General features: G+C 42.2%; 1 protein-coding gene across 1 annotated transcript in view; it reads right to left on the bottom strand.

The window, feature by feature from the left end:
* EFCAB6 (EF-hand calcium binding domain 6) overlaps positions 1 to 25,081 on the bottom strand; it is a 338,133-nt gene that overhangs the window by 188,864 nt on the left and 124,188 nt on the right. Inside the window, exons 11-15 of the mRNA XM_003419798.3 lie at positions 17,962 to 18,132; positions 8,026 to 8,085; positions 7,535 to 7,695; positions 4,181 to 4,354; positions 2,161 to 2,329 (exon numbers count right to left, since the gene is read on the bottom strand). Coding sequence (XP_003419846.2) covers positions 2,161 to 2,329; positions 4,181 to 4,354; positions 7,535 to 7,695; positions 8,026 to 8,085; positions 17,962 to 18,132 — 735 coding nt within the window. The remainder of the gene's footprint in view (positions 1 to 2,160; positions 2,330 to 4,180; positions 4,355 to 7,534; positions 7,696 to 8,025; positions 8,086 to 17,961; positions 18,133 to 25,081) is intronic.

The raw sequence follows: 25,081 nt of genomic DNA, 5'->3' as shown, positions 1-25,081 counted from the left end.
GTGATGTGGGAGAAATAAAATCCAGGACTAACTGCCCTGAGGAGGAGAGGTGGGGGCTGGAGGGGCAGGTGAACTGCACCTGATTACTTTTAACACGGTGGCTGCGCTGATGGGCTCACGCCTAACAACGGTTGTGAGGATGGTACAGGACCGGGCAGTGTTCTGTCGTACACACGGTCACCATGAGCTGAAACCAACTCGACGGCACTTAACAACAACAACTTCTAATCCACTGCAGTTTGGCTTCCACCCCCGCCACCATCCGCCCCACTGAAACTGCCCTCAGCAATGTCATCCATGACTGACTGCCAAGCACCTGAGGCCCAGCCAGAAATCTGGACACCATCCTGGAATCCTTCCCCTCCCTATTCTCTCTGATTCATTTCATCCCCCATCCCCTATTTCCTACCCTTCATCCCCTTCTTATTCCTAAGTATTTCTGAAATCTACCCTCCTTCCCCTGGCCCCATACATAACATCAGACCCTGGACTTTTTTTGCGGGGGCGGGGGGGCAGGTGTTAGGTCTGGACCGTTTCAGTGGCTCTCTAACCCCCCTTCACTGTACCTCCAGCCCTGCTCCCCCTCCAGTCCACCGTCCACCGTGCTGCTGTTGTGAGGCCGAGAAGTAACATCGGTAAGGAGCCTGTCACAAAGCCTGGCAGGGGGCAGGCCGTGGGTAAACGGTGACACTAATGTAATTACTCTCTTCTTGGAAATATATTTCACGGCCTTCTGAATCTGTCCACATGGACGTCTCAGCCTATTAACTGAAATGCTTTTCTTAAAAATCGCTGGAGATGATTAGCTAAAGCGATGGTAATAGGAATTTTAAGCCATCATTTAAATTAGTTCCTGAGAAGTCTGTGCTGAACCCTTCCAGCTCCGTGCTTGCTGGCAGAAGCTTGCCGGTTCCCATAAGCACATGCAAGTCAGCTCTCTGAGTTTCCCATATTTCCCTGCCAGGTTGTTTTTTGAATCTTGTTTTTTCACTTCCTAGAGGAACCCACCCCAGCTCTGTTATCACAAGCATCTCGAGAGCTCCTGGCTGGCAGGGAGGGGCCCTGGCGTCTTCGTCCTCCCACCCCCGTTCAGCCCCACGACACACACCGCCAGGTACGTGGCGGGCAGCCAAGCCCTGCGTCAAGGAGTCCTCTGTTTTAAACGTTTGAATATTAAAGCCGGCCACACCCATAGTGTAAGTAGTCACTGAAGAAACTTGCCAAAGACATTTTTGTCCAAAAGAGTTCTTTTAAAATTGTTGAAAGATGCCTAAAAACGGATCTCCTTTGCCCCAGAATAAAACCATTGCCAAAAACTGAGTTCCTATCCTTTAGAGATGCTTTTATAAGAAAATAACCATGCTTTCAGGGGACATCTAGGTCAACTGGCATACCAAAAGGTATCAAGAAAACATTCTGCATCCCACTTTGGTGAGTGATGTCTAGGGTCTTAAACGCTACCAAGAAACCATTTAAGATGCATCAATTGGTCTCAACCCACCTGGAAAAAAGGAGAATGAAGAACACCAAAGGCGCAAGGTAAATATGAGCCCAAGAGACAGAAAGGGCCACATAAACCAGAGACTACATCAGCCTGAGACCAGAAGAACTAGACGGTGCCCCGCTACAACCAATGTCTGTCCTGACAGGGAGCACAACAGAGAATCCCTGATGGAGCAGGAGAACAGTGGGATGCAGACCTCAAATTCTCATAAAAAGACCAAATTTAATGGTCTGCCTCAGACTAGAGAGACCCTGGGGTCATGGTCCCCAGACCATACCCCAAGACTGGAACCATTCCCAAAGCCAACTCTTCAGACAGGGATTGGACTGGACTGTAAGACAGAAAATGATACTCGTGAGGAGTGAGCTTCTTGGATCAAGTAGACACATGAGACTATGTGGGCAGCTCCTGTCTGGAGGGGAGACGAGAAGGCAGGGGGAACAGGAGCTGGTTTGAATGGACACGGGGAATACACGGTGGAGAGGAGGAGTGTGTTGTCTCATTAGGTGGAGAGCAACTAGGAGTACATAGCAAGGTGTATATGAGTTTTTGTATGAGAGACTGACTTGATTTGTAAACTTTCACTTAAAGCACAACAACAAAAAAAAAGAACCATGCTCCTTCAGGAAAGAGATACAGAGAAACCACCAGCCTACCTTCCTGAAGTCATGTTCATTAATTTTCCTGTGAGGCTCCTTGCTGAAGTCCAGAAATCGCTTTCGGAATGCTGGGTCATGCTGCTGTATACAGTTTTTGAGTTTTTCAACAACTTCTTCTTTGGTCAGATTCTTGGTCACAGGGGTTTTATCTTCAGTGGGTTTGACTCTAAAATAGCAAGCAAGCATTTAGGCTCGGAGTCAGCTTACACACACCTTGTGCTTCCTATAGACCTCGTCCATTTTCTCCTGAACCACCACAACAAGGAGGCTACCATCCCTGTTTCACAATGAGGAAGCAGGTGCTCCAGAACGACTAAGGGACAGAATGATTTACGGACACCTTAAGTTCCCGTACCTTGTTAGTCACAGAGCCGGATGGTGAGGTCAGGACCACTCTGCCTAAGTAAAACCTCTTCCTGTTGTGCCAGTATATGGCAGCAAAGTGGAGGGGAGAAGAAATGGCAGCAAGGTGGGGGGTAAGGGAGGTGGGTGGAGGTGTGCTTTGAGCTGGTTGAATATGGCATGCGGCTGGGTAGATATGGTTGAAAAGGGATATTTTTGTGAACCAGGAAAATTTTAAGTCAGCACCCATTATAAAGCTTTAAATTAAAGCAATGGGCCATTTTGCCGTAACTGGTGGTTCAGTGGTTAAGTGCTCGGCTGCTAACCTAAAGGTTGGTGGTTTGAAGCCACCAGCAGCTCCCTGGGAGCAAGATGTGGCAGTCTGTTTCCGTAAAGACTACAGCCTTGGAAACTCTCTGGGGCAGTTCTACTCTGTCCTACGGAGTCACTAGGAGTCGGAGTTGACTCCACGACAGCGGGTTTAGTTTTTTTCTTTAGTTTAGGTCAAGGGAGTCATCAAAATTCCACACAAATGAAGGGAAGCCCACAATTATTCCAAGTTGATTTACAGGATCAACTTGATCCAGAAAATGTAAATTTGATACGATGTAGTGTGTTATTTTTTTAGTGTGTGCATGTGTGTGTGTGTGTTCAGAGGGTAATTATTTCCTCAGCTCTTTGGCCCCATTTTTGGTGGAAGAACAAACTGGCCATCAGATGCCTGTGGAGAGGGGACTTCTGTTCTCCCCTGCTGCTTCCCTCCGCAGTGAAGAGCTCGCCAGGGAGGCCTAATCTGTTTTATGGACCCCTCAACTGCCATGACTTCTTTCACTGGCTTTAGGAGGCCACATATCTTACCACGGGATACCGAACCTTTCTCTTCAAATGCCATCTTTCCGCCCATTTATAAAGCAGCGACTACCGAAATGCCCAGATATGTGAATTCATTAGCGTATCATTAAAATATTCCCATTGCTCTGTGCTTAAGAACGTTTTAAGAGGGATGTGACAAAGTGAAATCTGCTGAATAGCTGAACGTTTTACATGTCCTTATGGATTTATTATAAACCATCAACAGGCAAGTTAAAATAATATCTTTTCATTAGACTAAGCCTATATTTTTCAAAAGGAGCAAGAGCTAGAATATTCACTAGCCTGATTTTTTTTAAAGATCTACTAAGTATGTTTTATTGTTACAATTTAATTTGGAAATCATTTAATAGGCCTATCATCCACATTAGAAAATGGGAACCAGTTTAACGGCTGTATTTTGTAATAAATATTAAAAGGCGGTAAGAAATCTAAGTTTCTGGAAAAGCATAAAGGGGAATGGAGGTATGTAACAGTGAGTTGCAAACGGATCCTCCGGAGTCAGGAGCCCTGGAGCCTTGGCCCAGGCCTGGCACCGAGTTAGTGAGCGAGCCTAGGTAAGTCACTGAATCTCTCAGGCCTCAGCACCTTCACTGCCAAAATTAATAGGTGGATTCAATCATTCCTAAGACAGCTTCTTGATCTAAAATTCCACAGGACTAATCACTCTACTTATAGTGTGCCATCTTTCTCATTTAAATGATAAAATATGAAAACACTCCCTCGGTCTTCAAATACTTCCTAGGTACCTATTACATGACAGGCACTGTAATGTTAACACGTGCTTTCACTGCGGTCCACTTACCTCTCGGGAAGATCCGGCCACTGCTGTTCCTCTTTTTGAACATGCTCAGTTGACAGCTGATGTGTTGGAACAAGATTTGGGGAGCCAGTGGGTAAGCCATTAATTCCTATGCTTGCCAGAAGTTTCTTGTAAAGGATTCTTCCGGAAGCAGTATCCTGAAACTTACTGCAGAGTCTGGATTTTAAAAAAAATCATTAAAAACGCACCCATTAAAAAAAACTAAAATCAACAAGACTTGACCTTATCAAGTGTTGGTGAGGATGTGAGTGACTACAGCTCTCATCCACCGCTGGTGGGAGTGTAAAATGGTACAATCACTTTGGAAGGCAGTTTGGCATTGAATACGCACTTACCGGAGGAAAGAGCCATTCCACTCCTATTTACCCAAGTAAACGAAAATGTGTCTACACAAAGACTTGTATAAGTACAGAAGTTTTATTTGTAATAGTCAAAAACTGGAAACAAACCAAATAACCATTAGCAGATAAGCCGATACACAAACTGTGGTAAACCCACACATGGAATACTACTCAGCAACGAAAAAAGAAGCAGCTGTTGATAGACAACAACACGGATTAGCCACAAGCCCATTATGCCAGGCCAGAAAATCCTCAAAAATGCAAAGCAATCCACAGTGACAGAAAACAGATCGGTGGTTGATTGGGGATAGGCATGGAGGGAAAGATGGATTGGGAAAGCAGAAAAGAAAGCTTCGGGGGGAGATGGAAATGTCTGCCATCTTGTGATGGTTTCATGGGTGTAAACATCTGAGAAATTTCATCAAATTGTATAATTTAGATGCGTGAAGCTTACTGTATGTAGATTACACCTCAATGAAGATGTAACAAATAAAAAATACTTTTATAATTAGACATTTTGGTATGGAATTACGGAGCTATTTATACTGGAACTTCAGCATGTGCGAACCTTTTAGAAAACGTGGATATGCCAATACAGTCAGCCCAGGCTTGAAGAAAGACCAGGACTTATTTCTTTTCCTTTTTAATATTTTGTTTCTTAATATGTTTTTAAATTCTAAAAGTTGTATGTACTAATTATAACAAACTTGGTAAATATAAGAGCCTGAGAACCAAAACAAAAAATCACATATTCATTGAAATTCACAAAGCAACAGAGCAGAGCCACTGTGGATCTGGCCCTGGCACCAGCCTGCCGGGTTCGAGTCCAGCTCCATGACTTCATGATCCTACGACCCAAGTGGTGACCCCAGGGGTGCCCTGAGGGCACTTTCAGGGCATCAATAAGGTCAAAACTGTCTCATATCAATATTAAGATGTTCCTAGCCTTGTGGAGTCCCTGAGTGGCACAGATGGTTAAGTACTCGGCTACTAACAGAAAGGTTGGCGATTCGAACCCATCCAGAGGCACATCGGAAGAAAAGCCTGGCGGTCTGCTTCTGAAAAATCAGCCACTGAAAACCCTATGGAGAGTGTGCTGTCTCATTAGGGGGAGAGCAGCTAGGAGTATACAGCAAGGTGTATATAAATTTTTGTATGAGAGACTGACTTGATCTGTAAACTTTCACTTAAAGCACAATGAAAACTGAAAAAAAAACAAAACAAAACCCTATGGAGCATCCTACTCTGACACACACAGGGTGGCCCTAAGTTGGAATGGACTTGACGGCCAGTGATATGGATATTTGCCTTTCATACCCTCATTCTCTCACGTGTATACAGTGGAGTCTTCCAGAGGCTACGTAGTATGTGATGACATCATCACTCTGACACCCAATGGAGCGTGTGCTTTCTAGAATTTTCTAAGGTGTCAGTTTAGGGTATAAATAAGTTAATTCCATTTCTTCACAGCACTTCTGCTAGGTTCTTGACTTCAGCTGTGCATGCTATAATTTCTGGAACCTCATTGCTGTTGTTGTTGTCATGTGCTGTCAAGTTGATTCTGACTCACAGTGACCCTATAGGACAGAATAGAACTGCCCCACAGCGTTTTCCAGGCTGTGATGTTTATGGAAGCAGATAGCCAGGTCTTTTCTCCTGCGGAGTGGCTGGTGGGTTCAAACTATCAACCTTTTGGTTAGCGGCTGAGTGTTAAAGTGCTTTAGGTAGGGTTTGAACATGATCAGATTTGCAGTTGAGACAGATAAAGTCTGGCAAGTGGATCGGAGAGGCTTCAGTCTCAAATACCCCACGGCCTGCATGCCTCTTCCATTTGATTTTGTTCATTCATCCACTCAATACCTATGAAGCCCTGAGTGTAGTCCAGGCACCAGGGCTTCAGAGGTGAAAAGACAAAGTCCCTTACCATTACATCCTTGGTGGGGTGACACAGATAATAAACATAAACAATAAATGATAAAGGCCGTGACAAGGGAAGTTGGTGATGGTACAGCGGGACCGTGGGGGCTGGGCTAGGGGTGGGATGGAGAGTAACCAGTCACTCTAGGTGGCATTGTATCACGAGTGTCAACACCCTGTTGACATGTCCAAAATGGATCTTCCGGGTTTGACTCCTGAAACTGTTCCTCCCCAGTCTCCGATCCGGGATGGCAACCCTGAGCACCCAGTCACTCGAGCCAGAAGGCATCTCCATTCCTTCTTACCTTACCCCAACCCAAACCACTGGCAAGCCAGCCACTTCTACTCCAAGGCATATCTTGAATCTCTAAGTGTTTTCATCACAGATTTATTCCTGGTAGAACTATCCGCCACCCCTCTGTCAGTTTGTCGTACTGTGGTGGCTGATGGCACCTCCTATTATGCTTCCTTTTTATGGATGAGGAAACTGAGGGCTGGAGAAGTCAAGTATCTACTCAAATTCGCACAGCTAGAGAACAGTGGGGCCTGGAGCCCAGCCTGCCTCTGTGTTTCTCCAAAACCTGTGCTCTACCTGTGTCATTATTCCATCTTGCCTCCCACAGCATCTGCTCCTGGTTGTTGTTAGCTGCCATTCAGTCATGTCTGGCTCATGAGGACCTTGTGTACAACAGAATGAAATGTTGCCTGGTTCTGCGCCATCTTCAGGGTCACTGGAACGTGTGACTCCAGTGTTGTGGCTGTTGTCAGTCCATCTCACTGAGGGGTTCCCTTGTTCTTGACGGTGGTTGAGTGCTTAACCATTCGCAAAACCCAGGGACTCGGAATCGGCTCAATGGCAACTAACAACAACGTATTACAGGGCTGTAGTGAGAAGTAAATCCTGTAATGTACATGCAGCTCATAGCCAATGCCCAGCACTTAGTAGATGGTCAATGAACAGTGGCTATTACCAATATTCCCTATTAATATTCAGAAATGCCTAAGAAAAGGTTTAGAATTATAAAACAGACTTGATGGAAAACATGACAGGAATTAATTTTATTACCAAAAAACTTACTTTATTAAATGTTCTCCCGTTAAAAATGGGCAGAATGTGCGCATAATCTTCTTGAAATTAATTCGACTAATGAAGCCAGTGTCTCCAAGGTCATAGGACCGCAGCACGTTATAAAAAGCTGGTAGATTCCTAGTAATCCCACCGTGAACAATTTCTTCCACCTACCAGAAAAACATAAACATCTTTATCGAGCTATACGTTTGCAGTCGAATGTAGCAGCCCTCTTATAGAACCAAACCAACCAAACCCGTGGCCACTGAGTTAATGACAACTCATAGCGACCCTATAAGATAGAGCAGAACTGCTCCATAGGGTTTCCAAGGCTGTAATCTTTACAGAAGCAGACTGCCAACATCCTTCTCCCATGGAGCGGATGGTGGGTTCAAACTGCCCGTCTTTGGGTTGGTGGCTGAGTGCTTTAACCACTGCGCCATCAGGAATCCCTTTTCTTATAGAAAGGCAACCCCGGAGAGAAGGAAAGCATTACTTACCGAATCCCAAGCCTGAGGGAGAGGTGTCTTAGTGCCTGTACAAGGGGATCTTTTTCTTACCTAATCAGGAAAAATAAAGTATATTAAAAAAATTCATGAATGGCAACAGAAGGTTTGGGGGTAGGTGAACCTGGACTTGAACCCTAGCTCTGCCCCTAGTCAACCAATTGCTCTGAGACAGTGGACAAGTTAGTTTGTCCTCCAATCTGAAAATGAGGATAATGATACTCATTTTGCACCAATTTTTTTTTTAATCCAATAAACATGAAATACAAAACCTTTACCCAGAAACTAAGTAAGTGCAAAGTGAAAGAATAATGAGATGGCATTCTTACCTACTGGAATGGCAGAGATGAACAAGTAAGCAAATGCCCAGCGTTGGCAAGAGTTTAGGAATGGTGAGCGTGTAAGCCGATAAAAGTTTTTCTGGAAGGGGTTCTGTCTCAAAGTTCCTTTTGATAATATTAGGCACTTTGGAGCCCTAGCGTGGTGCAGTAGTTAAGAGCTTGGCTGCTAACCAAAAAGTTGGCAGTTCAAATCCACCAGCTTCTCTTGGAAACTCTATGGGGCAGTTCTCTCCGTCCTATAGGGTCATTATGAGTCGGAATCGACTGGACAGCAATAGGTTTGGTTTTTTAGAGTAACAATGGTTGCCACTGGGGAGGAGAATGGGGTGGCAAGGGAACAGGAATGGAAGGGAAACTTATTTTTCACAGTATAGCCTTTTGCATTTTGTATTTTGTACATATAAATAAAAAAAAAGTCCACTAAAAATACTTGAAATAATTACCAAAATAAAGCAAATATCCTTTGACCCAATAATTCCATTTCTAGAAATTTATACTAGAGAAATAATCACTCAGTGGTGCAAAAAAAGCAGGTATCACGATATTCATTGTAGCGAAATTTGTAAGAGAAAAAAAAAGAATAACCTAGATTACATGGGATAGTTATTCAGTATCTTTTAAAATTATATAGCAGAAACTTTGTTGATATTAAACATTAACAATATATTAAAGACAATACAGGCTAAAAAGTAATTTTATGTTCCTAGTTTTAAATAAAACAGAATATACAAAAATGTGTGTGTTTGTGTGTTTGGAACGATATACAACAAAGTATGACAGTGGTTAACAAGCCCTTGATGTTGGAATTTGTGATGATTTCTATTCTATTTGCTTATCTCTGTTTTTAATTTTTTTAATTCATTCATGAATTCCTTCACTCAACAAATGGTCTTTGAGCATGCCTGTCACTATGCTGTCTCTTGGGGATACAATGGTAGAAAAATCAGAACAGGCTCTGACTTCAAGGAGACATGGCCACATGGTGACACCGGGACACGGTGGTTGCAATGGCCATGAGAGCTACAGTGAGGTCTATGACAAGAAGGAACAACTTGGTCAGAGACAACAGAAGCTCTCTCAGAAGCTGCTGGGGGCTCTGAGATCTGCAGGACGGCCCCGCTGGGCAGAGGAGCAGAAAGGGATCCTGGCACATGCCGAGGGAGAAGGAGGGAACCGGAGAGCACAAGGAACTGAAGCAGGTCGATGTGGCTGCTGGAGGGACTGTAGGGCTTCGCCAGGCTGGACCATGTGGGGACCTCTCAGCCATGCTGTGTAGCTCTGCTTTATCCCAGGAGTCCCAGAAGCCACTGGAGGGCTTTGGGCACGGCAGCTGACATAATCTCATTTGTGTTAAGCAAAGACCCCACCCCTTACTAAGTGAAGATCAGGTTGCTTACATGTCTATGTTTTGTTCGGTTGCTTGGTTTTAAAGAAAAAGATGGTTTCTTAGTTATCTGTTGTTGTTGTTACGTCCCATCAAGTCAGTTCCGACTCACAGCGACCCTACGGAAAATAGAACGAAACACTGCCCAGTCCTACGCCATCCTCACAATCATGCTTGAGCTCAATGTTGCAGCCACTGGGTCAATCCACCTCGTTGAAGGTCTTTCTCTTTTTCTCTGAGCCTCTTCTTTACCGAGCATGATGCTTTTCTCCAGAGACTGATTCTTCCTGATAATACGTCTAAAGTATGTGAGACATACTCTCGCCATCCTTGCCTCTAAGAAGCATGCTGGTTGTCCTTCCAAGACAGATTTGTCCGTTCTTTTGGCAGTCCATGGTATATTCAGTATTCTTCGGAAATCACCACAATTCGAAGGCGTCAATTCTTCTTCGGTCTTCCTTATTCATTGTCCAGCTTTCGCTTGTGTTTGAGGCTACTGAAAACACAATGGCTTAGGTCAGGCACAGTCTTCAAGGTGACACTTTTGCTTTTTAACACTTTAAGGTCTTTTGGAGCAGATTTGCCCAATGCAATGCATTTTTGATTTCTTGACTGCTGCTTCCATGGGTGTTGATTGTGGATACAAGTAAAATGAAATCCTTGACAACTTCAATCTTTTCTCCGTTTATCATGATGTTGCTTATTGGTCCATTTGTGAGGATTTTTTGTTTTCTTTATGTTGAGGTATAATCAACAATGAAGGTTGTGGTCTTTGATCTTCATCAATAAGTGCTTCAAGTCCTCTTCACTTTCACCAAGCAAGGTTATCTAGTTACCTAGTGCTGTTATAACAGACACTACAAGCGGATGGCTCTAACAAACAGAAGTTTATTCTCTCACAGTCTAGTAGGCTATAAGCATGAATTCAAGGTGCCAGCTCCCGGGGAAGGCTTTCTTTGTCCCTACTCCATAGTAAAAATAAATTAATAAATAAACAGCCTAAATGTCCCCAATAAATACATGCACACAGAAAAAGCCTATGTAGCCATTAAAAATCATGTTTATTGATTTAATGGTAGGAGATATGGGGGAAATGCTCATCATTGATTTAGGAAATAATATTGCATTGTTTCCTACCCTTAAGCATAGAGAATGTGACCCAGCTAGAGATGGGCTCACAAGGAAACATCAACTGGGCCCTAAGATAAAGACAAATAGCTAGGACAATCTTTTATTTTTTCTAATGTGCTCCGAATTTATTCAACATTTTGTCTTAATCATTGTCCAGATGAGCACCTGTTTTTGGCTTCATATTTTGAAAAAATTTTAAACCCCAGAAAAATTACAAGAATAGAACAATAAACACCCATTTATCCTTCATCCATATTTAGCATTGCTAACACTTTGCCCCATCTGCTTTATTTCTATCTCTGTTACATATATATATATATATATATAGCTAATATTATTGGGGTTTTTTTTTTTTCTTGTCAGTCCTTTGAGATTGAGTTGAGGACTTTATGATCCTTTAGTCCTAAATATTTTGACACACATCTACTAAGAAATGATACTCTTATATAATCACGACACAATGATCAAATTTAGGGCATTTAATATCAATCTCATTAGAATTAGCTAACGATATTAGAAATTACCTAATAATATTCAAATTTAGCCAACTGCTCCATTCATGTCTTTTATAGCAATACTTTTCCAAATTGGGATCAGGTCACGGATAATGCATTGAATTTAGTTATTGTGTCTCCTGGGCATCCTTCAGTAAACGGCTCCTCAGTTTTCCTTTGACATTTATGAATTAACATTTTTGAAAAGAACAAGCCTGTTGTTTAGTAGAATGATGCTCAAATGGTATTTGATTATTTCCTCATGAATACATTAATTTTTTATCTATACATTATAGTGACCTTATAGGACAGAGTAGAACTGTCTCATAGGGTTTCCAAAGAGTGGCTGGTGTATTTGAACTGCTGACCTTTTGGTAAGCAGTTGAGCTCTTAACCACTGCACCACCAGGGCTCCATCTATACATTAGAGTCCACCAGGTTGTTGTTGTTGTTAGGTGCTATCAAGTCGGTTCCAACTTATAGCGACCCTATGTACCACAGAACAAAACACTGCCCTGTCCTGCGCCATCCTTACAATGGCCATTACGCTTGAGCCCATTGTTGCAGCCACTGTGTCAATCCATCTCGTTGAAGGTCTTCCTCTTTTCTGCTGACCCTTTATTTTACTAAGTATGATGTCATTCTCCAGGGACTGATCCCTCCTGACAACATGTCCAAAGTATGTGAGATGTATACTTGCCATCCTTGCTTCTAAGGAGCATTCTGGTTGTACTTCTTCCAAGACAGATTTGTTTGTTCTTTTGGCAGTCCGTGGTATATTCAATATTCTTTGCCAACACCACAATTCAAAGGAGTCAATTCTTCTTCAGTCTTCCTTATTCACTGTCCTGCTTTCATATGCAAATGATACGATTGAAAATACCATGGCTTGGGTCAGGCACACCTTAGTCTTCAAAGTGACTTCTTTTCAACACTTTGAAGAGGTCTTTTGCAGCAGATTTGTCCAATGCAATGTGTCTGTTGATTTCTTGGCTGCTGCTTCTATGGCTGTTGATTGTGGATCCAAGTAAAATGAAATCCTTGACAACTTCAGCGTTGTCTCCATTTATCATGATGTGGCTTACTGGTCCAGTTGTGAGGATTTTTGTTTTATGTTGAGGTGTAATCCATACCGAAGGCTGTGGTCTTTGATCTTCATCAGGAAGTGTTTCAGGTCCACTTTCAGCAAGCAAGGTTGTGTCATCTGCATAACGCAGGTTGTTAATGAGTCTTCCTCCAATCCCGATGCCCCGTTCTTCTTCATATAGTCCAGCTTCCCAGATTATTTGCTCAGCATACAGATTGAAAAGGTATGGTGAAAGGATGCAACCCTGACGCACACCTTTCCTGGCTTTAAAAAACTCAGTATCCCCTTGTTCTGTCCGACCAGGAGTACGTATGAGAACAAGGGAAAGCCTCACTGAGATGGACTGACACACTAGGCACAACAATGGCCTCAGACACAGCAGTGACAGTAAAGATGGTACAGGACTGAGAAACATGTTGTTCTCTTCCATGTCGGGGTTTACTTGATGGCAACTAACACCAACAGGTCTGTGTAACAGCGTTTACCTAGAGGTTTCGGCATAAACGTTTCTGCAGCTCCTTGTTGTTTTCTATTATAAACTTGTGATGACCTTTAGGCAGATTGGGCAGTGTCTCTTTAGGACAGTGTCTCCCAAGGGTGAAACTGGGATCAAGGTTGATGGACTTTTTGAAAGCCCTTGATGCCTTGGCTAAACTGCTTTCCAAAAGGGCCATGCTGGCTTACTATGGTGCTTGGAGATGTTCTTTGGGATTCCTGTTTGAAGCAAGTTCTCCTCATGTATTTCACAGTGATTTCACAAAGCTGGAAAGAACTTAGACCAACTCAATCAGACCAGAGGCCACAAAACCAAACACCTGCTGGGATAGTTAGGTGCCATAAATGACTGAACAGGGCACCATCGAGACTGGAGTGAATGAGAGAACACGCAAACAGGGCAACTGCCCTCACTTCTGTCTACCTGTTCACAGGCGCTGCAGGAAAACTATTACTGACTCAATGGTGCCCAATCTCCAAATTTTTCAACAGAAGCAGGAAATCTAGATATTTATGTACAATCCCCCATTTTTAAATGTTGGCAACTAATTAACGTAGTTTTTAAAACCTTGTATAGGCAAAAAGAGCCCTGGTGGTGCAGTGGTTAAAGCACTTGGCTGCCAATTGAAGGGTCGAAAGTTGAAAGCCACCAGCTGCTCTGCAAGAGAAAAGACGTGGCAGTCTGCTTCCATAAAGAGTACAGGCTTGGAAACCCTGTGGGGCAGTTCTACTTTGTCCTATAGGGTCAGTATGAGTCAAAATTGACTCGATGGCTTTTTTTTTGTATAGGTAAAACAAAAAACATCTGTGGGATGGATGCGTCCTGCAAGCCACCAGTTGACAACTGTGCTCTAGACTTTTCTTAAAACTTCCACATTATTTGAAATTTCTTCTTGGTATCCTCTTCTCTCTTGTTTTCCAGGCACCAGACTTCCAGAGTGTCTCCTTTAATCTCAGCTCAGTGTACTGTGTTTTACATTTTTTTTTTTTCTTTTTATTGTGCTTTGGTGAAAGTTTGCAGCTCAAGTTAGTTTCTCATACAAAAATTTATACACACATTGTTATGTGACCCTAGTTGCTCTCCCTGTAATGTGACTGCACACTCCTCCTTTCCACCCTGGATTTCCCATGTCCATTCAATCAGCTCCTATCCCTTTCTACCTTCTCATCTCACCTCTGGAGATAAGCTGCCCCTTTAGTCTTATGTATCTACTTGAACTAAGAAGCACACTCTCCACGAGTATCATTTTATGTCTTATAGTCCAGTCTAATCTTTGTCTGAAGAGTTGGCTTCAGGAACGGTTTTAGTTCTGGGTTAACACAGAGTCCGGGGGCCATGTCTTCTGGGATTCCTTCAGTCTCAGTCAGACCATTAAGTCTGATCTTTTTGCTAGAATTTGAGTTCTGCGCCCCAGTTTTCTCCCACTCTATCAGGGACTCTCTGTTGTGTTCTCTGTCAGAGCAGTCATTGGTGGTAGCTGGGCACCATCTAGTTCTTCCAGTCTCAGGCTGATGGAGTCTCTTGTTTATGTGGCCCGTTTTATCTCTTGGCCTAATATTTTCCTTGTGTCTTTGGTGTTCTTCATTCTCCTTTGATCCAGGTGGGTTGGGACCAATTGATGCATCTTAGATGGCTGCTCGCTACCTTTTAAGTCCCCAGACGCCACTCACCAAAGTGGGATGCAGAGCATTTTCTTAATAAACTTTGTTAGGCCAATTGACCTAGATGTCCCCTGAAAACATGGTCACCAGACTCCTGCCCCTGCTACACTGTCTTGTGAAGTGTTGGGTTGTGTTCGGGAAACTTCTTAGCTTTTGGTTTAGTCCGGTGATGCTGACTTCCCCTACATCGTGTGCTGAGCTAGGACAATCCTGGAAAATATCTGTTAGGGAAGAAAATATCCTTTAGGGAACTTTCACACAAGCCAATCAAACAGAACACGAAAGACTTTTCTCGCTTATCTTTTTCTATTAGCATTTAGTGAAGAGAAAATCTGTTGAACCAACAAAGACCGTCCTGACTGTCATTACTGAAACCTGTACCAGTGATTATTAAGAAAGATGATTTAAAACATAGAATCACGTTGATCTAGCAATTTTTAGCCAGTCGATACAAGGGCGACGTTTTCAGTGATCTCTCCCATTTTGTGATGTTAGTATATACTGATGATTCTGAAACATTCCTCAGATTTGGGCAGACTTTAGCTCCAGCAGCGTGCTTGTCCACTTTCCACTTTTGCCTTTTTGAATATATGCCAAATAAAACTTTCTTGCTTTACTAAACTTTGTGATTTTTTTCCTTACAACATCGTATAATATTAAGTTGAAAAAATGGGATACAAAATCATATAGATAATGACTCTAAGCATATAAAAAAATACACGTACACACACACACAAAGACTAGAAGGAAATTTGCCAAAACTTTGGCTGTGGGTTTTCTCTGGGTTTTTTTTTTTTTAGGAATTTTTTATCATTATTGTCACCATTGTAGTTTTTCCAAATATTCTACAAAAACCCAAACCTGTTGCCATCAAGTCACTTCCGACTCACAGGGACCCTATAGGACAAAGCAGACCAGCCCCACAGGGTTTCCAAGGGTGGCTGGTGCATTAGAACTACCAACCAACCTTTTGGTTAGCAGCCAACCTCTTAACCACTGTGCTACCAGGGCTCCAAATATTCTACAAAGGGTGCCTTTGCCTTGTAGAAGCCCCAAATAAAACATTTTAATGAATTATGTAATTCGTTATATTAAAATTACCCTCAACATGTTTGTAGAAAACTTCTAGATGTAGCAAAAGAAGGTGATGTAAACATGAGGCTCTCACTGTGATAATTAATGTCCCATTTTAACCAAAAAGTCTGTTCCTAACTCTCAGCAAGACCTTGATGCAAAACCAGAGCAGGGGGGAAGGGTTCCTTGACGGCAAATTAGTTGCACTTGGCATGGAAGCCTTCAGGATAGAATGCAGCCAGCTTCAGTTAAACTACCTGAAAGCCATCCCCGAGGCAGGCACCCCATTCAGTAAAAACAGTAGGGAAATGGTGCGTCTCTTGGTATTATTGGTTTGGCTTATACTTACAAAAATGCCAACTTCCTAAACCTAAAATTAAAAGCTAACTTGTACCTGTTTTGAGACTGGCAATCTGCCGGCCATCTTGAATAGGCCTGCCATCGTCTGTGATACAGGAACTTAGTCCCTGTCTTTAAGCTGTCTCCTTATTTAGGTATGTTTCCTGTTTCTGGACAAGTTAAGGAACACAAGAGACTGGGGTCACAGGACCAGCCGAAACTGGCAAGAACTAGATCTGGCCCTTCTGACACGCCAGAACCATCGATCCCGCCCTCTGATGAATCCAGAACTCTTCTCCCACCAGATGGAACCAAACTTTAGTGGCCCAAAATTTGGGGAAGGCTTTCAGAAGCAAGGGGTCTGAGCCTAAGATCTGGTTTGAGAGACCTCCCTTTTTAGGCTGAGCACAGGCATTAAGGCCATACTGCCCTGGGAATGCCTTTTCGGGCCAGACCAATCAGCATGCTGGCCCCACCTCGAGGCGTTCCTGAAGGCCCCAGAGCCCATTTACTTCACCGATATAAGACCCTTGGGCCATTGTTCAGGGAGCCAGCTTGGCAACGCAAGTCCCAGTGTGCTCCTTTGCTTGGCCAACCAAATAGAGCTGCTTCTTCCGCTTTCACTCATTTCATGTCTGTGTGCCTGCGCTGAGCAGGCCTGGAACAGTCTGGTTACATATTAAAAGAGGTCTTTAAAAATGTTTGTACAGGAAGTAGTTAATGCCAATTCCACGCATTACCTGAAACAAGAATCTGACTTTAACAATTCTTAAAATTTTGAAATGCTAACAGCTACTAAAGTCATAGAAGCTCCTCTAATAATCCAATAACTTCGTCAACTTTCCAGTCAAAAGAAACAAATACGGAAAGTAAGTATTTGTTACATGAGGCCATAAGCAGAGTTATTTTTTTAAAAGACGAATCAACAAAGGGTGAGGGTGTTGTTAGGTGCCATCGAGTCGATTCCAACTCATAGTGACCCCATGTGACAGAGCAGAACTGCCCCATAGGGTCTCCTAGGCTCTCATTTTTACAGGGGAAACCCTGGTGGCATAGTGGTTAAGTGCTACAGCTGCTAACCAAAAGGTCGGCAGTTCAAATCCACCAGGCGCGCTCCTTGGAAACTCTGTGGGGCAGTTCTACTCTGTCCTGTAGGGTTGCTATGAGTCAGAATTGACTCGATGGCAATAGGTTTGGGTTTTTTTTTTTTTTTTGTGGCAATTTTTACAGGAACAGACTGACAGGTTTTGAGGAGTGCTGATCATGTATCTTATAGAATGTCCCTCAATTTGGATTATTTACAAAACACTTCCCTAAGAATTACATGGAGAAAAAAACGAAGTTGATTCTACCTGTATCAGCAATCGAAGTCATCGGCAACTTGTCGTTAGGTGCCAACGAGTTGATTCACACTCATAGTGACCCCATGTGACAGAGCAGAACTGACCCCATACAGTTTTCAAGGCTGTAATTTTTACGGAAGCAAATTGCCAGGTCTTTCTCCTACGCAGCCACTGGGTGGGTTTGAACTGCTGACCTTTTGGTTAGCAGGCAAGCAATTAACCATTTTGCCGTCATATGAACGGGAACCAGGTGCTGTGATTCACAAACACCCTCCTTGAGACCTGAGTGCAAGGGAGTGTTGCTGAGGTGCTGGAGGGAAAGCTACATCCTGTGAATAAAGGTGCCATTGCTCCAGGAAGGGCCTTCAGAAATGTCACGTCACCCTCCAGTAAGACTTAGAAACTGAAGGTTAAAATGAAACAACTCTTCACTCTTACTTAAAATGAAAATTAACTCAGTGGAAAAACTTGAACAGTCATTATTTAAAACATATCTCACTTGCAGCTCTTATTTTACTAAGAATACCTAAGTTTTGCGCCAAAAATAGAAAACAAAATATGAAGTTCTTATAAAACTGACCTTCAGGTTCTCTTCTTCAAGCAGGTCAAGGAACGTGGGGACATTGACCAGTCCAGTGCCCCCCGGGTCAAGCGCTTGCATGAGTTCTTTGAATTCTGAATCACTTATTTTTACGCCGTTGTTCTTTAGAGTGTTCTGCAGCTCTTTCCCTGTTACATTTCCATCACTTTTCTGAGATAAGACATAAAAAGGACGTAAAAAGAGAAAAAAGGAAGGAAAAGCATCATATACATTTAGCATCATTTGACACTGAGCAAGTTTAGCCAAATAGAATTATGATTTGCAAATAGAATACCTAAATTAATGATCACCGGCACAGTGGTTAAGAGCTACAGCTGCCAACCATAAGGTCGGCAGTTCGAATCCACCAGCTGCTCCTTGGAAACCATATGGGCGGTTCTACTCTGTCCTGCAGGGTCACTACGAGTCGGAATCGACTTGACAGCAAAGGGTTTTTATATGACACACGGAGTTTCTGCGTGGTGCAAGCAACTAACACACTCAGCTGCTAACCTAAAGACCGGTGGTTTGAGTCCACCGAGAGGTGCCTTGGAAAAAAGGCCTGGTCATCTACTTCCAAAAACCAGCCACTGAAAACCCTATACAGCACAGTTCTACTCTGACACACATGGGGCCATCATGAGTTGGAATCGACTTGACGGCAACTGTTACTGCTATTTAACACATGTGCCAAGAGCAGTGGAGGGTGGGAATGTCAGCTTTCCAAGTGGAACCCCAACAATGCTCTCCATCAGGACCCGGGCAAGAGATGGCCCAGAGTGAAGAATGAGGCCCTTTTCCTGGGCATGGGCTGCTCCCTTTCTGGTGACAGGCCTCGGCTAAGTGCTCTGGTGGGAGAGCTGGCTGTCCAGACGGGCTTTAACAGTTCCTCCTTCCCTAGCTTCCTCTGAGGACTGGGTGGCTCAGCCACATGAAGCACAAACCTTCCCGGCAGTTCAGTTATAATTTGCCAATTTACTAAAAATATTCATACTGTTTGTTTTCACAGCCACCAATCTCATCAATTACATTAATGGACAATTACTTAGCAAGAAAAATTTCAGCCATGCTACATAAAAAAAAAAAATATTATAAGCAAAATACTTGGTAGCAAATTCCTTCCCCCAGAATAAGAAATCATCAATAAGGAGATTAAATATTGAAATTGAGAGATGGTGTTTAATGAGAAAATGGGGGGGATAAAGAACTGCTACCTCATACAGGATTGGACCAAGACTCATTGACAACCTGCATTATGCAGATGACATAAGCTTGCTTGCTGAAAGTGAAAAAAAAAAAAATTGACTTGAAATACTTACTGATGAAGATCAAAGACCACAGCCTTCAGTATAATACGGATTACACCTCAACATAAAGAAAACAAAAATCCTCACAACTGGACCAATAAGCAATATCATGATAAACAGAGAAAAGATCGACGTTGTCCAAGGATTTCATTTTACTTGGATCCACAATCAACACCCACAGAAGCAGCAGTCAAGAAATCAAACAACGTATTGCACTGGGCAACTGTTTGTAAAAGGTCTCTTTAAAGTGTTAAAAAGCAAAGATGTCACTTTGAGGGCTAAGGTGCACCTGACCCAAGCACGGTATTTTCAATCGCCTCATATGCATGTGAAAGCTCGACAGTGAATAAGGAAGACCTAAGAAGAACTGACGCCTTTGAATTATGGTGTTGGTGAGGAATATTGAATACCCCATGGACTGCCAGAAGAACAAACAAATCTGTCTTGGCAGAAGTACAACCAGAATGCTCCCTAGAAGTGAGGATGGCGAGATTTCATCGCAGGTACTTTGGACATGTTATCAAGAGGAACCAGTCTATGGACAAGGACATCATGATTGGTACGGTAGAAGGTCAGTGAAAAAGAAGAAGACCCTCAACGAGATTGATTGACACAGTGGCTGCAATGATGGGCTCAAACATAACAACAATTGTGAGGGTGGTGAACTGGGGAGTGTTTCGTTGTGTTGCACATGGGGTCGCTATGAGTTGGAACTGACTTGATGGCACCTAAAAACAACAACAACCACATACAGAGATAATGTGAAGCTTAAATAAGACAAACGGACTACATAAATGATAAAACCAAACCCCAAACTTGTTGCCATCGATTCCAACTCATTGCAACCCTACAGGACACAGTAAGGCTTCTAAGGCTGTAATCTTTACAGAAGCAGACTGTCAACATCCTTCTCCTGCGGAGCTGCTGGTGGGTTCAAAATGCCGACCTTTTTATTAGCAGGAGAGCGGTTAACCACTTTGCCACCAGGGTTCCATGCATAACTGATAAAGCACGGTACAGTGCCAGCCGTTATCTTGGGGTTCAAGATCTAAAAAGAATATAAGGTTCTCCTGGATTAAATTAAGTACTTTAGGGAACCCATGCATGCTTCCTTTTTCGGTTTGGGAGTAATGACCTGTTTTTTAACGTCCAAATAGAAATCACTGACACTAACTTTTTAATTATTTTAAATAAATTTACAGCTTTGTACAATCATCCCCACAATCTAATCTTAGAATATTTCATCACCCCAAAAAAGTAACCTTATACCCATTACAGTCACTCCCCATTCCCATGCCCAGTCTGAGGCAACTAATCTATTTTCTGTCTCTACTTACCTTTCAGAAACCCTGCTGGCGTAGTGGTTAAGTGCTACAGCTGCTAACCAAAAGGTCGGCAGTTCAAACCCACCAGCCACTCCTTGGAAACTCTACGGGGCAGCTCTATTCTGTCCTATAGGGTCACTATGAGTCGGAACCGACTCGATGGCAGTGGGTTTTATTTACCATTTATTGAGTATTTCACGTAAATTGTTGTTGTCGTTAGGTTTCATTGAGTCTGTGACCCTATATACAACAGAAGGAAACACTGCCTGGTCCTTCGCCATGCTCACAATCGTTATGCTTGAGCCCATTGTTGCAGCCACTGTTGTGGGTCACCCTCTTTTACGATGACCCTCTAACAAGCATAAAGTCCTTCTTGCCATCCTTGCTTCTAAGAGGCATTCTGGCTGTGCTTCCAAGACAGACTTGGTTGTCCTTCTGGCAGTCTATGGTATATTCAACATTCTTCGCCAACACCATAATTCAAAGACATCAATTCTTTGGTCTTCTTTATTCATTGTCCAGCTTTCACATGCATATGAGGCGACTGAAAACTCCATGGCTCAGATCAAGTGCACCTATTTACATGAATATTAAGTGTTTCACGTGAATAGAATCATACAATATGTGGTGTCTTGTGTCTGGCTTCTTTCACTTAGCATAATGTTTTTCAGGTTCATCCATGTTGTAGCATGGATCAGTACTTTGTTCCTTTTTCATTCTGGTGAGTATTCCATGTATAGAATACATTTTGTTTATCTAACCACAAGTTAATTGATGTTTGGATTATTTCTACTTTGGAAATGACAAATAGCATTGCTATGAACATTTGTGTATAAGTCTTTATGTGAACACATGTTTTCATTTCAGATACTGAGGAGTGGCATTGCTGCATCATCTGGTAAATTTATGTTTAATTTTTAAGAAGCTATTTTCCAAAGTGGCTGCCATTTTCCATTCCCACTAGCAATGTATGAGGGTTCCAATTTATCCACATCCTCACCAACACTTGTTATTGTCTGTTTATTTTCAATTATAGCCATTTTTATGAGTATGATATCTCTTCATGGTTTTAATTTCCATTGCTCTAATGACTAATGACGTTAAGCATTTTTTCATGTGCTTATTAAACACACAAACAAACAAAAAACGCAAACCCATTGCTGTTGAGTCATTTCTGACCATAGTGACCTTTTAGGACAGAGTAGAACTGCTGCATAGGATTTTCAAAGAGCGGCTGGTGAATTCGAACTGCCAATTTTCTAGTTAGCAGATAAATGCTTAACCACTACACAACCAGGGCTCCTTGTGCTTACTGGCCACTCATATACCTTCTTTGGTAAACTATTCAAATATTTTGCTCATTTTAAAAATTAGGTTGCCTTCTCATTGGACTGTAAGAGGTCTTTACTTATTCTAAAGACAAGTCCTTTACTAGATACACGATTTCCAAATATCTTCTCTGAACCTGTTGGTATAGGATCTCTCTAAGTTGGAATCTACTCAATGGCAACGGGTAATGTGTCCCTTGTCAGTTCACTTTCTTAATGATCTCTTTTATAGCACAATAGTTTTTAATTATTATAAAGTCAAATTTATCAATTTTTTTTCTTTTATAGGTCTTTCTTTTGGTGTCATATCTAAGAAATCTTCGCCTAACCCAAGGTCACAAAGATTTATGTCTATGGTTTCTTCTAAGAATTTTATCGTTTTAGCTCTTTCATTTAAGTCTATATTCTATTTTGAGTTAATCTGTGTGTCCCAAAATTATTTGTTGAAAAGATTCTCCTTTCCCCATTGATTTTGTCAAAAATGTATTAACCATAAATGTAAGGGTTTATTTATAGACTTTAAATTCTGTTCCATTGATCTATATGTCTATCTTTATGCCAGGACCACAAAGTCTTTATTACTTTACTCAAAATCTAGAAGTTTAAGTCCTCTCTAACTTTATTCTTCTTGCCCAAGGTTGTTTAGGCTATTTGGCAATCTGTACATTTCCATGTGAATTTTAGGATAACCTCATTAACTTCTGAAAAAGGTAAGCTGGAATTTCAAAACTATTTCTATTGAATCTATAGATCAATTTGAGAATTGACTATGAGTGGGAGTTGACTCAATGGCAACGGATTTGGTTTTTGATTTTGCTAAACCTTACTAAAATTGAGTGTTCTACTCCATGAACATGGTCTGTCTCTCCATTTATTTACATCTTCTTTAATTTCGTTTAGCAATGTTTTGTAGCTTTCAGAATACAGGTCAGTTACTTCTTTTGTTAAATTTCTTACTAAGTACATCTACTCCTCACTTATCAACTATCCCATTATCTGACGTTTGCATTTATGACAATAGTAAAAAATCTGTTGTTAGGTGCTGTTGAGTTGGTTCCAACTCATAACGACCCTATGTACAAGAGAATGAAATCCTGCCCGGTCCTGCACCATCCTCACAATTGTTGTTATGCTTAAGCCTGTTATTGCAGCCACTGTGTCAATCCCTTACATTGAGGGTCTTTCTCTTCTTCCCTGAACCTCTACTCCTTCTCCAGGACTGATCCCTCCTGACATATCCAAAGTATGTGAGACATAATCTCGCCATCTTTGCTTCTAAGGAGCATTCTGGTTGCACTTCTTCCAACACAGATTTGTTCATTCTTTTTGCAGTCCATGGTATATTCAATATTCTTCTCCAACGCCACAATTCAAAGGTGTCAATTCTTCTTCTGTCTTCCTTATTCACCTTCCAGCTTTCACATGCATAGGAGGTGACTGAAAACACCACGGCTTGGGTCAGGCGCACCTTAGTCTTCAAAGTGACATCTTTGCTTTTCAACACTTTAAAGAGGTCCTTTGCAGCAGATTTCCCCAATGCAATGCTTCTTTTGATTTCTTGACTGCTGCTTCCATGGGTGTTGACTGTGGATCCAAGTAAAACGAAATCTTAGAAAACTTCAACCTTTTCTCTCTTTATCATGATGTTGCTTATTGGTCCAATTGTGAGAATTTTTGTTTCCTATATGTTGAGGGGAAACCCTGGTGGTGCAGTGGTTAAGTGCTACGTCTGCTAACCAAAGGGTCGGCAGTTTGAATCCACCAGGCGCTCCTTGGAAACTCTATGGGGCAGTTCTACACTGTTCTGTAGGGTCACTATGAGTCGGAATCGACTCGACGGCACTGGGTTTTTTTGGTATATGTTGAGGGGTAATTCATACTGAAGGCTGTGATTTTTGATCTTCATCAGGTAAGTGCTTTAAGTCCTCTTCACTTTCAACAGGCAAGATTGTGTCATCTGCATAATGCAGGTTCTTAATGACTCTTCCTCCAATCCTGATACCCCATTCTTCTTAATAAAGTCCACCTTCTTGGATGATTTGCTCAGCATGCGGATTGAATAGGTATAGTGAAAGGATACAACCCTGAAACACACCTTTCCTGACTTAAAGCATGCAGTATCCCCTTGTTCTGTTCAAATGACTGCCTCTCAATCTATGTACAGGTTCCTCATGAGAACAATTAACCGTTCTGGAGCTCCCATTCTTTGCAATGTTATCCATAATTTGTTATGATCCACAGAGCTGAATGTCTTTGCACAGTCAATAAAACACAGGAAAACATCCTTCTGGTATCCTCTGCTTTCAGCCAGGATCTATCTGACATTAGTAATGATATCCCTCATTCTGCATCCTCTTCTGAATCTGGCTTGAACTTCTGGCAGTTCCCTGTTGATATACTGCTGCAGCAGCTTTTGAATGATCTTCAGCAAAATTTTACAAGTGTGTGATGTTAATGATATTGTTTGATAATTTCCGCATTCGATGAGATCACCTTTCTTGGGAATAGGCATAAATATGGATCTCTTCCAGTCAGTTGGCCTGGTAGCATCTTCCAAATTTCTTGGCATAGACGAGAGAGCACTTCCAGCACTGCATCCATTTGTTGAAACATCTCAATTGATATTCCATCAATTTCTGAAGCCTTGTTTTTTGTCAATGCCTTCAATGCAGCTTGGACATCTTCCTTCAGTACCATAGGTTCCTGACCATATGCTACCTCCTGAAATGGTTGAACGTTGACCAATTCTTTTTGGTATGGTGACTGTGTATTCCTTCCATCTTCTTTTGATGCTTCCTGAGTTATTTAATATCTTCCCCATACCAAACCAAACCAAACCCAGTGCCGTCGAGTCGATTCCGACTCATAGCGACCCTATAGTACAGAGTAGAACTGCCCCGTGGAGTTTCTAAGAAGCACCTGGTGGATTCGAACTGCCGTCCCTTTGGTTAGCAGCTGTAGCACTTAACCACTACGCCACCACGGTTTCCATTTTCCCCGTAGAATCCTTCGGTATTGCTACTCAAGGCTTGAATTTTTCCTTCAGTTCTTTCAGCTTGAGAAATGCAGGGCATGTTCTTCCCTTTTCTTTTTCCATCTCCAGGTCTTTGGACATGTCATCATACTTTCTTTTCTCAAGCTGCCTTTTGAAATCTTCTGT

The sequence above is a fragment of the Loxodonta africana genome, chromosome 4 (assembly GCF_030014295.1).
Source record: "Loxodonta africana isolate mLoxAfr1 chromosome 4, mLoxAfr1.hap2, whole genome shotgun sequence".
NCBI classification, from domain to species: domain Eukaryota; kingdom Metazoa; phylum Chordata; class Mammalia; order Proboscidea; family Elephantidae; genus Loxodonta; species Loxodonta africana.
The sequence above is the reverse complement of the archived record's forward strand: the minus strand, read 5'-3'. Positions and strand labels throughout refer to the sequence as shown.